This window comes from Athene cunicularia (assembly GCF_003259725.1).
Source record: "Athene cunicularia isolate RWA chromosome 4 unlocalized genomic scaffold, athCun1 chr4_part3, whole genome shotgun sequence".
Classification (NCBI taxonomy): domain Eukaryota; kingdom Metazoa; phylum Chordata; class Aves; order Strigiformes; family Strigidae; genus Athene; species Athene cunicularia.
In genome coordinates this window covers 9614095-9625925 of record NW_020799100.1, presented here as the reverse complement: position 1 = coordinate 9625925, position 11831 = coordinate 9614095, and the positions used below count along the sequence as shown (strand labels likewise).

Here is an 11831-nt window from a genome sequence, read left to right as displayed (position 1 = left end):
GACAGCCATGGCCGAGGTGGGCGGCTTCCTGGGCGCGCTGGACCCCGACCTGCACGGCTTCCCCCCCGGGCTGGGCGCCGGGCTGCCCCTCGCCGACTCCCCCGGTTTCCTCAACGAGCGCCTGGGGCAGATCGAGGGGCGGCTGCAGCGGGGCTCCCCCACCGACTTCGCTCACCTCAAGGGCATCCTGCGGCGGCGGCAGCTCTACTGCCGCACCGGCTTCCACCTGGAGATCTTCCCCAACGGCACGGTGCAGGGCACCCGGCAGGACCACAGCCGCTTCGGTAAGGGGAGCCGGGGGGGCCGGGCCGGGCGGCTCCGCCGCGGCTGGGTGGGTGCCCGGCCGGCCCGGGAGCAGGTGCCCCGCGTACACAACTAGTTACCCCGCTAATAATATAAATCAGCCCGGGACGGATATAATTAGACCCCTAAACAAATGCGCTCACTCTCCAGCAATGCGGGAGTTTTTATTTCCAATTTCCTACTCTCCCGGCGCTCACCCCTTCTGCAGGTGCACAAAAACGTGCCTTAGCGGGGGGGGAGGATTGAAAAAAGAAATTTTTTTTAAGTGCGGGGGTGGTGGTGACCGGCTCTAGCTGTGCCTCTGAAGTTAGCGGTGAGGGAGGCAAAAGAAAAAAAGAGCAGATTGGAAAAACAAATTCCTAGCTTTTTTGTTGTTTCGTTGGAATTTTTTTTCCTCCTTTTTTTTGGCCTCCACAGATATTTGAGAGCTGATTTCTTTTACTTACATGAATCTCATTAGGAGTGCGTCTCCCCAAAGCGGGCAGGGATCAGTTGGCTGGATGGGTGTTAGAAGCTCGGTTTGGGGAGGTTGTTGGGAAGGGGAAGCTGAAGGGGGGAAAAACGCTTAGGGGACCTCAGAAAGAAAGAAGATGGAACAATAGGCAGAGCACCGTGGATTTACCTTGCTGCCCGGGATGCATCTGGAAGACTGCAGCGCCTGTATCAGTGTCACACAAGAGCAGGGATCTCTCATGAGACTATATGTAATCTTCAAAAAATGCATCCCAAGCCACAGGCGAAGAACTACAGTAAGTTTGAGCACAGCTAAGAAAAATTCCCGCTACTTCAGCATCTAGTGCAGGTGTCTGTGTAAGCTATCAACAAGTTCCATGCCAGTGATCTCAGCTATGTTGTCAACAGGTTGCAAGAAGTGCTCGCAAGACTTTTTATAGTTTTCAAGTGATTTAACTCCTTGGTGAAAGGAATTTTTTTCTGCCTTGACTTGTTGGCAACTGGTCCTTTCTGATACTTCAGGAACGCTGCTGCTGCTATTGTTGGTAGTGTAAGGCAGGTTTTTGGAACAATTGAAGAAACTTATCTCCGTACTGCGCTTTCCATAAACACCAGGTGTGTGCATAGCATGTCCCTGCCTAAATCAACAAGAAAGTCATAACCCGCGGGTCAGAGTCAGGTACTAATGGGCTTGTGGGGCAAGCATTTTTTAATTACCTCCCAAAAGACACACATCTTTTAACCTTTCCTGCTGCAATACATGATGGGTTTCCACGTTAAAGGAAACTGAAAGCAAACCCATTGCATCTGTTTGGTTTTAGTTCAATCTGCCACGTAGTATTTCTATCAGTTCTTTTTACTTATCTTTATACAAGTAAACATCCAGTTTCAAATGGCAGTGTTTGTCTCAATTACATTTTTTTATAAAGATTGTGTAAAAGAAATGTATTTCCAAACAAACTTTGGAAAAATGCACTAAATGGGCTAAAACTTTTCATGATTTTTGCTTAAGCTTAAATCATACAGTGTGTTCAATAAATCGAAACATTGGCATTCCCTAAGTGTTTTAGCAGTCAGCATCCAGCTACGTAAACTAGACCAGACTTCAGATATAAAATATTATAGTTTTCTGCTTCAGGGTTTTCCCAGAGGCAGTGTAAAATAAATAGTTATTTGTTGTAATTGCAAGACAAAGCCCCAGAGGATTAGACTGGAATCCTCATGTTCAGATAAAGTTGGACTAAACCTCACTTCAGCAGGGACTCAAAGCAATAACGTATTGGCACACAGTATTCACCATCTGCATTCAGTAGCCATGAATATTTAAATTCCAATGTTACTGGTATGGTTTGTATTAGGATGTCATGTATCAATGCATTCCTAAATTTTGCATGCAGCAGTCAGAAAGCAGTAACTTATTACAGAAATAGGCAGCCTGAGCAGTTCTGGGGAACTACAAAACTGGTGAGGGATACAGAGCTAGACGAGCTGCCTTAAATCTAGGGGCATCTGGGGAAATACTTAGAAATTCAGTACGGTGGTTTGGTAGATCAAGCCCACGTGGCTGGAAGATGCTCCCTGATACCATGAGCTAATAATTAGTGTGCTCATGGATGGCTGCGACACCACAGCAGATGCAGATGGGATGTAGGGTAGAACCAGACTTTGCATCCCTTAATACTGAGAGAGGTTCAGGAAAAGGCAGACAGTATCTGCACCCTTGTGTGCACAGCCATCCCAAAAGCTACCAGATGTGCAAGACATCCAAATCTTCCAGAGAGGAAAATAAAGAGCCAAAGACCAGGTGTTGCAGAACATATTACCAAGGTCCTAACAGCGAGGGTTAAAGGGAAGGATTCTTTTGTACCACAGCATTCAGGGGATGTGACGACAGGACACAGGGGAGGTAGCAGCATCACCTACCCACACTGCCTGAGCAATCACAGTAACTATTCCCTCTCATTGGTTGAGGACTGGAGCATTCCTAAATCACACCTGTCTTCTGGAACACAGTATTTAATACTTGTAAAAATAGAGAGTCACACAAGAACAATGTGGCGCAGCTTACTTTTCCTAGAGGAAACGGGCTTAACACAAAATTTGGTGAAGCCTTCCAGCATTGTTGGAAAAAGGCTGATTATCACACTAGGGAAGTGCCCAAGTTCACTCTCTGAACTGGCAGCTCGGCCTAAGTCATCCCAGAAAAAATTAAGTGTTTTCAAAAATGTTCTCACTGCATCTGCTAAGAACCTTCCTGTACAAAGAAATAAAGGATGGTCAGAATCTGGAGGGAGTTTGGGTTGACATTAGCCTCCCTGTGAGAATCCTTCTCAGAATGAAACAGAGATAAATTTGCCAGGAAAAATCAATGCCAGGAGGAATTGCTCCTTTTCTGCCTCATGTCTGTTTTACAACAGCGTTAAACAAGTGACACAATGGTGCTACTCTTAACTGCAAGCAAGGAGATCAAAAGGCCTTGAGTTTGTACTGCAGACTAACAAAGGCAGCAAATGAAGCTCTTCTTGGGTACGAACCCTGCTAACGGATCTGTAACCGAGTCTCCTAGAGAAGCTAATGAAACCTCCAGAGAAAGTTTTGCTGTAGATTTTGACATTCAGACCATAGTGCACCTGTTGCTGAACAGTTGTTGAGGTTTTTAGCTGAAGCTTTAGGTTTGTAGCCATTAATACAACATCTGATGTTTCTGTACCCCTGCTCCTGAATATAGTCATGTAAGAAGAGACAGGTGCAAGGAGCTGAATTGTTCTTTGAGGGATGGTTTATAGTAAGACCAGAGTGTGTGGATCCAGCCATGGCAAAGCTTGGGAGATTATTCTGTGCTTTGGTGGTAAATGAATCCAGTCAGAGTCTTAATCAAATCTCTTCAAATATTATCTAGAAAGACTCAAGGAACAAACAGAATGAATAATCAAAGCAAGAAAAGAGGGGCAAGTCCTGGGGTAAAGAAAAAAGAAAAAGGAAAAAGGGGAAAAAAAGAAAGCATGTTCTACCACAAAAACACACCGCTACAATTGGAAAGAAAATTCTTGAGCTGGCCCCAGTGGCCACTCCCTGTGCTGTTGGAGATCAGATGTACAAAGCTGCAATTTTGTCTAGCAATTGGAGTGAGTTAAGGACAGGATGGATATCCGCCCACATTTTTTCAGCCTTCACTCTGTCTCCTGACTTTTGTGGGTTTAAGTTACATTCTTAATGCTGTTTCAACATAGTCGTCTTCCGTGCACGTCTCTAAGTGCCACTCAAAGATCAGAAAAGGGGACTATTGCAAGGGACACTGTCAGAAGAGATTATCATGGCCACACCTTGAAGAAATTTCGTTTGCAAAACCAGCAAGTGTTTACCCAGTCTGCACCAGATGAGGGGTCTCACTCACCCCCTCAGAGAGGGAAGATGCTAATGCTCCTCCTAGGTTGCTCCTTACCAGGGCTTCCGAGACCTGGGTTCAGGTTACACATACAGAGTGTGCTTGTCAGTATACTCAAGAAAAGCTCTCAGTTGCCTTGCCTCAGACATCCCTTGGTTTCTAAATAGGACCAACAATGTTTTCCTGCTTCCCAGGGGTGGCAGAAGACAAGTTAGATATATGCTGGTGCTGAGGACTGTGTTTGTGCCTATAGGAAAGTTGATCTAGTGCTCTCCAGTTATCAGGTATTTTTCACTTTAACATCTGCTTGTTTCCAGCATGGGACAGCCTCCCCTCTTTCCAGGTATCCTTGTACTCCTTTCCCTCCGTATTACTTTTTACACTCTCTATGCTAGGCATATTTCAGCCTGGAAGATGTCTGCACTGGTCCATAAAGCATGTTTTCTGTTGTTTGCTTCCCTGTTTGTCTCAAGGAATTACTCCTCCCAAGTCTGTATTTCATCTCCCCCCACCCCCAGCACCCGCTGCCTGCAGGCAGGATTTGATGCACAAGCCCATGAGTAGGCAGGGCAAAAGGAGAACAAAAAGTCTGATATAAGGTAGGAAGAGCCAGCTTAGCTGCCAGCATCTGACTGATGAGTCTGCGCCGAGCAAAGTGGGACAGAGGTGTCCATGGTGCTCTGGTCTGTCCTGTATTTAGGCAGTGATGCAGTTATCAGAGTTATTGCATCCACGCCTGGCCGAGCAGAAGACACGTGCCCCAAGCTGAGGGGTGACCAGGAGCTGTGACTGCCACTGAAGTCAGCTGGCTCAGGTGGCTCCTCATCACGTGGTGATTTTACTGAAAGCATATTTTAAGAGGAGCTCTGGGAGGTAACCTGATCAGAGTGGCAATTGCTCAGGACTGGACATTTTGCGAGCTATATTAAGAAACCTGGAGCCACGCTAAAGGTTAGAGCAACTTTGTCCTCCTGTCAGTGGAGACATCTTGTCCAGTCATCAGATGAGATGGTGAAAACCCTCTTCCTTCCTCTGTTGCTACCTCCCAGCTAGTTAATTCAGCACTGGACGTGGGTAAAGACTGCCCGTGGTCTCTAGCTAGGGAGCATGTGACACCCAGAGCCTAACACAGTCCTACTGATGCCTTCGGGAGGTTTTCCTGTGAAGTTCGAAGGTCTCCACCACTTGTGATGTTGGCTTTGTTCAGACCAGTTAAACACACACCTACTTGGGGGCAGTTTGTTTGTAAGTGCTTCACCAAGGGTTCTCCTATTACAAGTCTTTCCTCCATCAAAACAGCTGCCGTCCCCCTTACGGGCAGCGGGGGTGCAGCAGGCAGCACAGCACACCCCGCTAATCTCTTTGCCAGCAGAAGCTAGGCAGCCCCTCATTACTTAAATATCTGATGCCATTGCTGTAGGCTGAAGCCCACGGGTGACATGATTGCACCCACAGGGGCGGGGATGCCTAGGACAGATGCTGCTAGACTGGGAAGGGGCTGGCATGAAGCTGGAGCAGGTAGCAGGACATATGGGGCAGGCGGGGGTTTCTGGCAGTAACAGTGGCAGGGAGTGACAGAAGAAGGGCCAGCAGCTCCCTGGATCTGAAGGCATTTCTACTTGTATACATTTGAAGTTGGATTTTATCCCTGGAGCTTGTATATACATTTGGGGGCAGCAAGTAACCCCCACTGGAGTGCCAGCATGAAGACAGCCCTTGCAGACATCTCTTCTAGTGCTTTTTACTTACTTTTATTGAACTCATCACTTTTAAACATGTGGGACTATCATCTCAAACCAGGAGCCCCGTGGTGGCAAAGATCCCTCTCCTTTTAATGAAGAATAAAACCCAGAGTGGAACAGCCTTCTGAAATTTCTAGTGGGCTGGGCACAAGTTTCTTCATCTGTTGTCTTGGTGATAATTCAAAACAACAAACCCTAGCAAACCTCATTAGCAAAGGTAATTCCTCTTGGCCAAGTCAAATTTGCAATGCTGGGGAGAAGCCTAGAGTGGAAATCAAACGATTGCACAAATGTGGGACTATAGATTTAAGAAACGTGTTTTTATAAATAAGGAAAACAGGGTCTGTAGTAAGTTATGCAAAGGTTGGGAAAGGCTGGTTCACATTTGTCACTGGAGTATAGTGTTAGTTTTATTCTCTGTATGATTTGGACTTCTTTTCTGTTTTAGGGATTTTGGAGTTTATTAGCCTGGCAGTGGGGCTGGTGAGCATCCGTGGGGTGGACTCAGGACTCTACCTCGGCATGAATGAAAGAGGCGAGCTGTATGGGTCGGTAAGTTTAAGGTTTTGTACCGATTACAACACTATATAACATACACAGCAATGCAGGCTGCGGGGCCTCATCGGTGTCACAAGTTGTGTGTGTCACAGGCCTCTGAAGTCCTTGGGCTGCCACATACCTCCATCCGACCCGTGATGCTGCTGCTGTTATGACATAAATTATATGTATGAAATAGGGTTGTGGAGGGAGGATGCGCTCATGCAGTGAGAGCTCGTGGTGGTGCCAGCCCCAGTCAGCGCTTGGGGCAGTGCCCGGGGAGCTGGGGGGGCTTATCAAGCTTTTGCCTTGCAGAAACAGTGTGGCAACGGTCAACTAAAGGCAGGTGGGAAATTTAACAAAACCAGGGGCTCTTTGTGTGTTTTCATTGCCTAAGAACACATCAGTTTTATTCTCTGCATGGCCAGGACCTGCACCTATCTGCAGATTTTACATTATAGCCCTTTAACTAATAGAAGCTGAAGTTGTGGTCTGAGGGTTATTTTACTATAACATTCTCTACAACTCCTTTTAGGACTTACGTGGGGTTGCTCATAATTTTCTAGAAGTGCCCTTTTCAGACTAAAATTTTCTGTGTTTTGCCAAAAACCAAGTGAAAACTCCTTGTTAGTTTCTTACTCCACACAAACTCCTGAATACCACAGACTCCTCCTAACATCACATATAGCAGATTCTGCCTCATCCTGTGCTGCTGTAGGACAGAGAAAGCAGAAGACACCCCATTTCCAGTCCAGGCTCAGGTTTCTGGTGGCAGCTTGTGAGTGTCTCATTTGCTCCCTTGATTTGGGCCATGCCCTTAGAGCCGTGACTCACGGGTTGCACTGCCACAGCTGGGACCAGCTCAGGTCCACCTCGCTGCTTGTCTGCCCAGTGTTACTGAACCTGCACCATCCTGTAAACTGTTTTGAACATGGGCAGGTGCTCTGATGAGCCAGCCCCAAAAAGAGAGTGGCTATCAGGGTTTTGCTGGATGAAACACCCACACACAGAGCAAACACTTCTGCAAAGCTCAGCCGGGATGGTGTGGAAAGGGTGTTGTGAAGAGCTTTGGCATCTTGGATAAAGTCTCCCATCAACCTGAAGAGAGCTGGGATCTCCTCTGCTTCATTCTATTTAATTAAGTGTTAAGACTAGCAGTCAAAATGTCAGGTCTTAACAGCTGAGCAGAGGTGCTTCTTACAGGTTAATTTAACTCAATTCCTAATTATTTAATTCAACTCAGTATAAAACAGTTACTTCTAGTTAGCTAGAAGAATCACTTCTATTTTAAAATATCAGTTGCATTCTAGGTAGCCATTTTTAAGTTTCCTCTTCTGTAGCTGCTGCACTTCATTGGTGCTTTTTCTTCAGATACCCCATTGCCTTTAACCCCATTGTCTTTAATTCATCCCATCACCTGTGTGTGATTTTTTTAAATGCCTCTTTCTAGATCATGGCACTACTGTATGTGAGAATACTAATTTTTAAGGATGGATCACAGTAAATTTAAAATGAAATAAACCAGTTTTAAACCAAAGCAGAAGGCACATAATTCCTCTAACCAAATCAGATTAATCTCATAGTGATGAATTAATGTACTCTGCATATAGAGAAGCCTTCAGAAAACCTTTACTTAGAAAACAGTAACAATAAACCAGAAGTTTCCATCATCTTTTCTTCTCCCATTCCCCCATCTGGGACTGCCGCAGACCCTTTCACTATTTAGGATGTAGTTACTGATGTTTATATGAGATAATAAAAAACTAGCATGCATAGATAACTGCTCTTCTTCCACTTTGTTTCTATAAAAACATGTAACCTAAAAAAAGTTAAACTAGAGACAGCAGTTAAATTACAAATGTGCAAGACAGATAAAAAGTAAAATCACCAGAATTCTGTAAAACACAAAAAAAATCTTAAGGCACACTTCAGAAAGCAGGGCTAGAGCCTACACCCGTGCAGCAGCACCTCTCCTTTCAAACCCTGAGACTCCCAGCAGCTCCCAGAGTTGCAGTTTTCACATGTGCCCGCTGTAAAGGAGGACACAAGCCTGCATATTCCCTTCCATGCTTTCAAACCCTGCAGCTCTGATTATAAATCAACAGTTTCATGATGGGTTAATTAAATTCTAGGGCCTATGTTCACGTTACAACATAGAAACAAAAATAGGATAATGTTTTACAACACTTCACCACATTTTACAATACTTCATCTGGAAATAAAATTGACCTGAAGACATAATCATGGGAATTTTCTCTCTGTCGTTGCATTTTGCACACCAGACAACATGCTGCAGGGACACAGTCAAACCGCTGATCCAAAAGTCACGCGCCAGGTCCCCAAATGACCCTAGAGTTTTAAAATCTGGGATACGTGGGTTGTACAATGATGGCTTTTCGAAATCGAAAGCCACTACAGTATTCTTAATTAAAGGTCCATAAAATAGTGCCTAACAACAGCATTAGCATTACAATGGTATTTTAGGAGATGACAGCACAATGGTATTTTTAAATTTTCAGCAAGTTTATTATTTCCCTCTGTGCCAATTTTGCCTGATCTGTGTGTTGATACAGGCAGAGCCAGCCATCCCCAGAGTGACACGTGGAGTCCCCTCGGGACAGACAGCTTTTTTGCTGTCCCTGTAAACCTTGTACTCATGTTTCTGTTAAGCTTTCCTCTGATTTCAGAAACACAGCTAATACATAGAGCAGTAAAATTCGCTGGCAGCACCTTCATGCTGCCTGTCTAGTGTCAGGCTCAGTGGGGACATCCTGGGGCTTGGACAGAAATAAATAGTGCCTTGCAGGGTCACCCCAGACTCTCCAAACATTTTACACAAACACTGTACCTCCAGAGAGCCCAGCGAAGAGCACATAAACGGGCAGAGCAGCAGCGCATGAGTTCAGCCAGTCAGCAGTTCCCAACATATTCCGAGTAGATGGCATCCTACAGAAGGAAAAAAAAAGTCTGTATTTATTGATGAATCCTGGGAATAGAAACCCACCGTTCTTGTTTCCCCAGGTCTCAGGTGGCAGGGGCTGTGGCGTAGGCTTTTGTAAAGCTCACAACTCACCTCCGGGTTTATTTAATTAGCAGCAGAACATTCAAAACAGGTTCTAAGTGCAGGTGAGCTCCTGGATCGTGTTACAAAACATCTACTGCAGGTAACAACATTTACTTAGCACTCCGTGTGCCATAGATAAGACACATTCTCTACCTGAATAGTTTACAGTGTAGGTAGTGTTTGCAACATTCTAGCATCCTACGTTTGTAGACTGCCTTTCATCTGAAAGGACTCCCACGTCCCCCCTCCATCCCCGCCATGGGATGGGACAGGATGGCGGGTCCCTCTGCGACACGGCGTGACAGCGCTGGCAAAGCCACCCACATCCTGATGGGGCAGGGGGACAGCCCCGCTCCTCACTGGGGCTGGGCACGTCCCCGGCCCCGCTCCTCACTGAGCTGGGCACAGCCCTGTAGCTGGCACGGGGGGAGACAGAGGGAGCAACAGGCATGAAGCCATTATCAGACGGTTGCTACTAACAGCCCCTCGCTGGAAGGGTTGGGGGGAAAGGCTGGTTGTGGTGGTGGGGACACCAGTGTCATCCATCTCCCTGGCCCTGTGTGGGATGCACCAGCCATTGGCTGGCATATGCTCATCACATCACTTATCGCCGCCGTAAATCTTCCCTGGGGTTAGACATCCCCGCAGTGCTGCTCCCCATCCAGACCTCCCTGGGTCTTGTTATGGCCTCACATCACAGCTCTCTGGTGCTTCAGAAGATGAAAGGCCCGAGGAATGCTTTCATTCCCCTTGCAGTGTATACTATTTATGTGCCTTGAACTTTCAAAGTGGTGCTTGCTCCTGTATAAATGTTTCAGATGCTCGCCTGCTGCTTCTCCCGGGGTTGCCTCTCACCCAAGAGAGCAGCGTTGGTGTGTGTAAGGTACTTGTGGACGTGGCCACGGGTGGGCAGCCCTCTGCCCAGGACATGGCCCTGCCAGGCAGCACAGCCACCCCAGCAAGCTCCAAACTCATCTCCCAATCACAAAGTCAGGTTTAGAGTTTTGCTATGGGCCTGGTTTATTTCTTTATAGGGCACCTTTGCAAAACACACACCCACCTTCTCCTCCTCCTTTTGTCTCCTTCCTCTTCAGCTGCAGAGGTCCTGGTTTGTACAGCTTGTGCCCATTTCCAGCTGTCACTCATGGGAAACATCCCCGGCGGCTCAGTCCCTGTCCTCAGGGCAGCCAGAAGGTGGCTGGGAAAATTATAGGAAAATAAAGTGAAGGAAAGAGGAAAAGATTTATTTTTTTATTTTTCACACAAATGTCTTTTTCTTCCCCTCCCGCCTCTGCCCCAATGCAGAAGAAGCTCACACGGGAGTGCGTTTTCCGCGAGCAGTTTGAAGAGAACTGGTACAACACGTACGCCTCGACCCTCTACAAGCATCCCGACTCAGAGAGGCATTACTACGTGGCTCTGAACAAGGACGGCTCCCCCCGAGAGGGGTACAGGACTAAGAGACATCAAAAATTCACTCATTTTTTACCCAGGCCTGTGGACCCTGCCAAAATACCTGCGATGTACAGAGACCTCTTTCACTACAGGTGATGTTTCCTACAGCTGCCCCGTCAGTGTACATACTTGGGCTCCCAAGCTTTTTCCCAAGCACTATATTAATAGTCATTCCATCATTCCTGTAAGCGTAGATGATGTAGGAAAGCACTTACATTGAATTCAGACACTGCTGTTCCTCCTTGTTTCAAGTGTATATCAAACCTGGGTTATTTATGGGGGTGGGGGTAGGGGAAGGGAGGGAACCCTACATATAATCTTTCATTTTCATTCACTTTCTTTACCCGGTTGCTACAAGAGAGGCCAAATATTCAATGTTATGGTTGCTTAAAGGAACAAGCAGGCGAGCAAACCTGATCACCAGTGGGGGACAAAATCTAAAAATGAAGAGAAGGAAAGAAATCAAGAGACCACAGGAACTGCTGCAGATGCTGCTGCTAAGCTTGGAATGGTTACCTGCTAAGAAAAAGCCTTTAAAATGGTACCCTGCTTAAGCAGCCATGGAGTTTGCTACATGGATGATGCTACATGGACTGGTCCTGATGTGTGGGGTTCTTCCTGCTGTTGGGGTGGGAATGGGGCGAGGAACATTATTCAGATGTAAGCATGGATACTGTGCATAAGGACAAAACTATTTATAAAATGTATATGATATTTATTTTATATATTTATTTATTTCAAAATAATTTTATTTTTAATGAGAGATGCTATGACCGGATTTTCATCAGGAAGAATAAGGTCCTACTGAAACAGGAAAAAAAAAAAAAAAGAGTTTTAAGAGCTTATTGGCAATAAAATTGTCTTTATATTGTAGATTTCTTGCTGGCCCTTT

The 11831-nt window shown here is 46.1% G+C and overlaps 1 protein-coding gene and 1 long non-coding RNA gene across 2 annotated transcripts in view; one reads left to right on the top strand and one right to left on the bottom strand.

The window, feature by feature from the left end:
- LOC113480235 overlaps positions 1-238 on the bottom strand; it is a 16090-nt gene extending 15852 nt beyond the window's left edge. The window contains exon 1 of the long non-coding RNA XR_003398445.1: positions 176-238. This is a non-coding gene — a long non-coding RNA (uncharacterized LOC113480235). The remainder of the gene's footprint in view (positions 1-175) is intronic.
- FGF16 (fibroblast growth factor 16) lies at positions 8-11779 on the top strand. The gene is made up of 3 exons (XM_026848865.1): positions 8-284; positions 6332-6435; positions 10790-11779. Exons 1-3 carry the CDS (start codon positions 8-10, stop codon positions 11033-11035), a joined length of 627 nt encoding a protein of 208 aa, XP_026704666.1. The 3' UTR covers positions 11036-11779.
- The last annotated feature ends 52 nt before the right edge of the window (positions 11780-11831 follow it).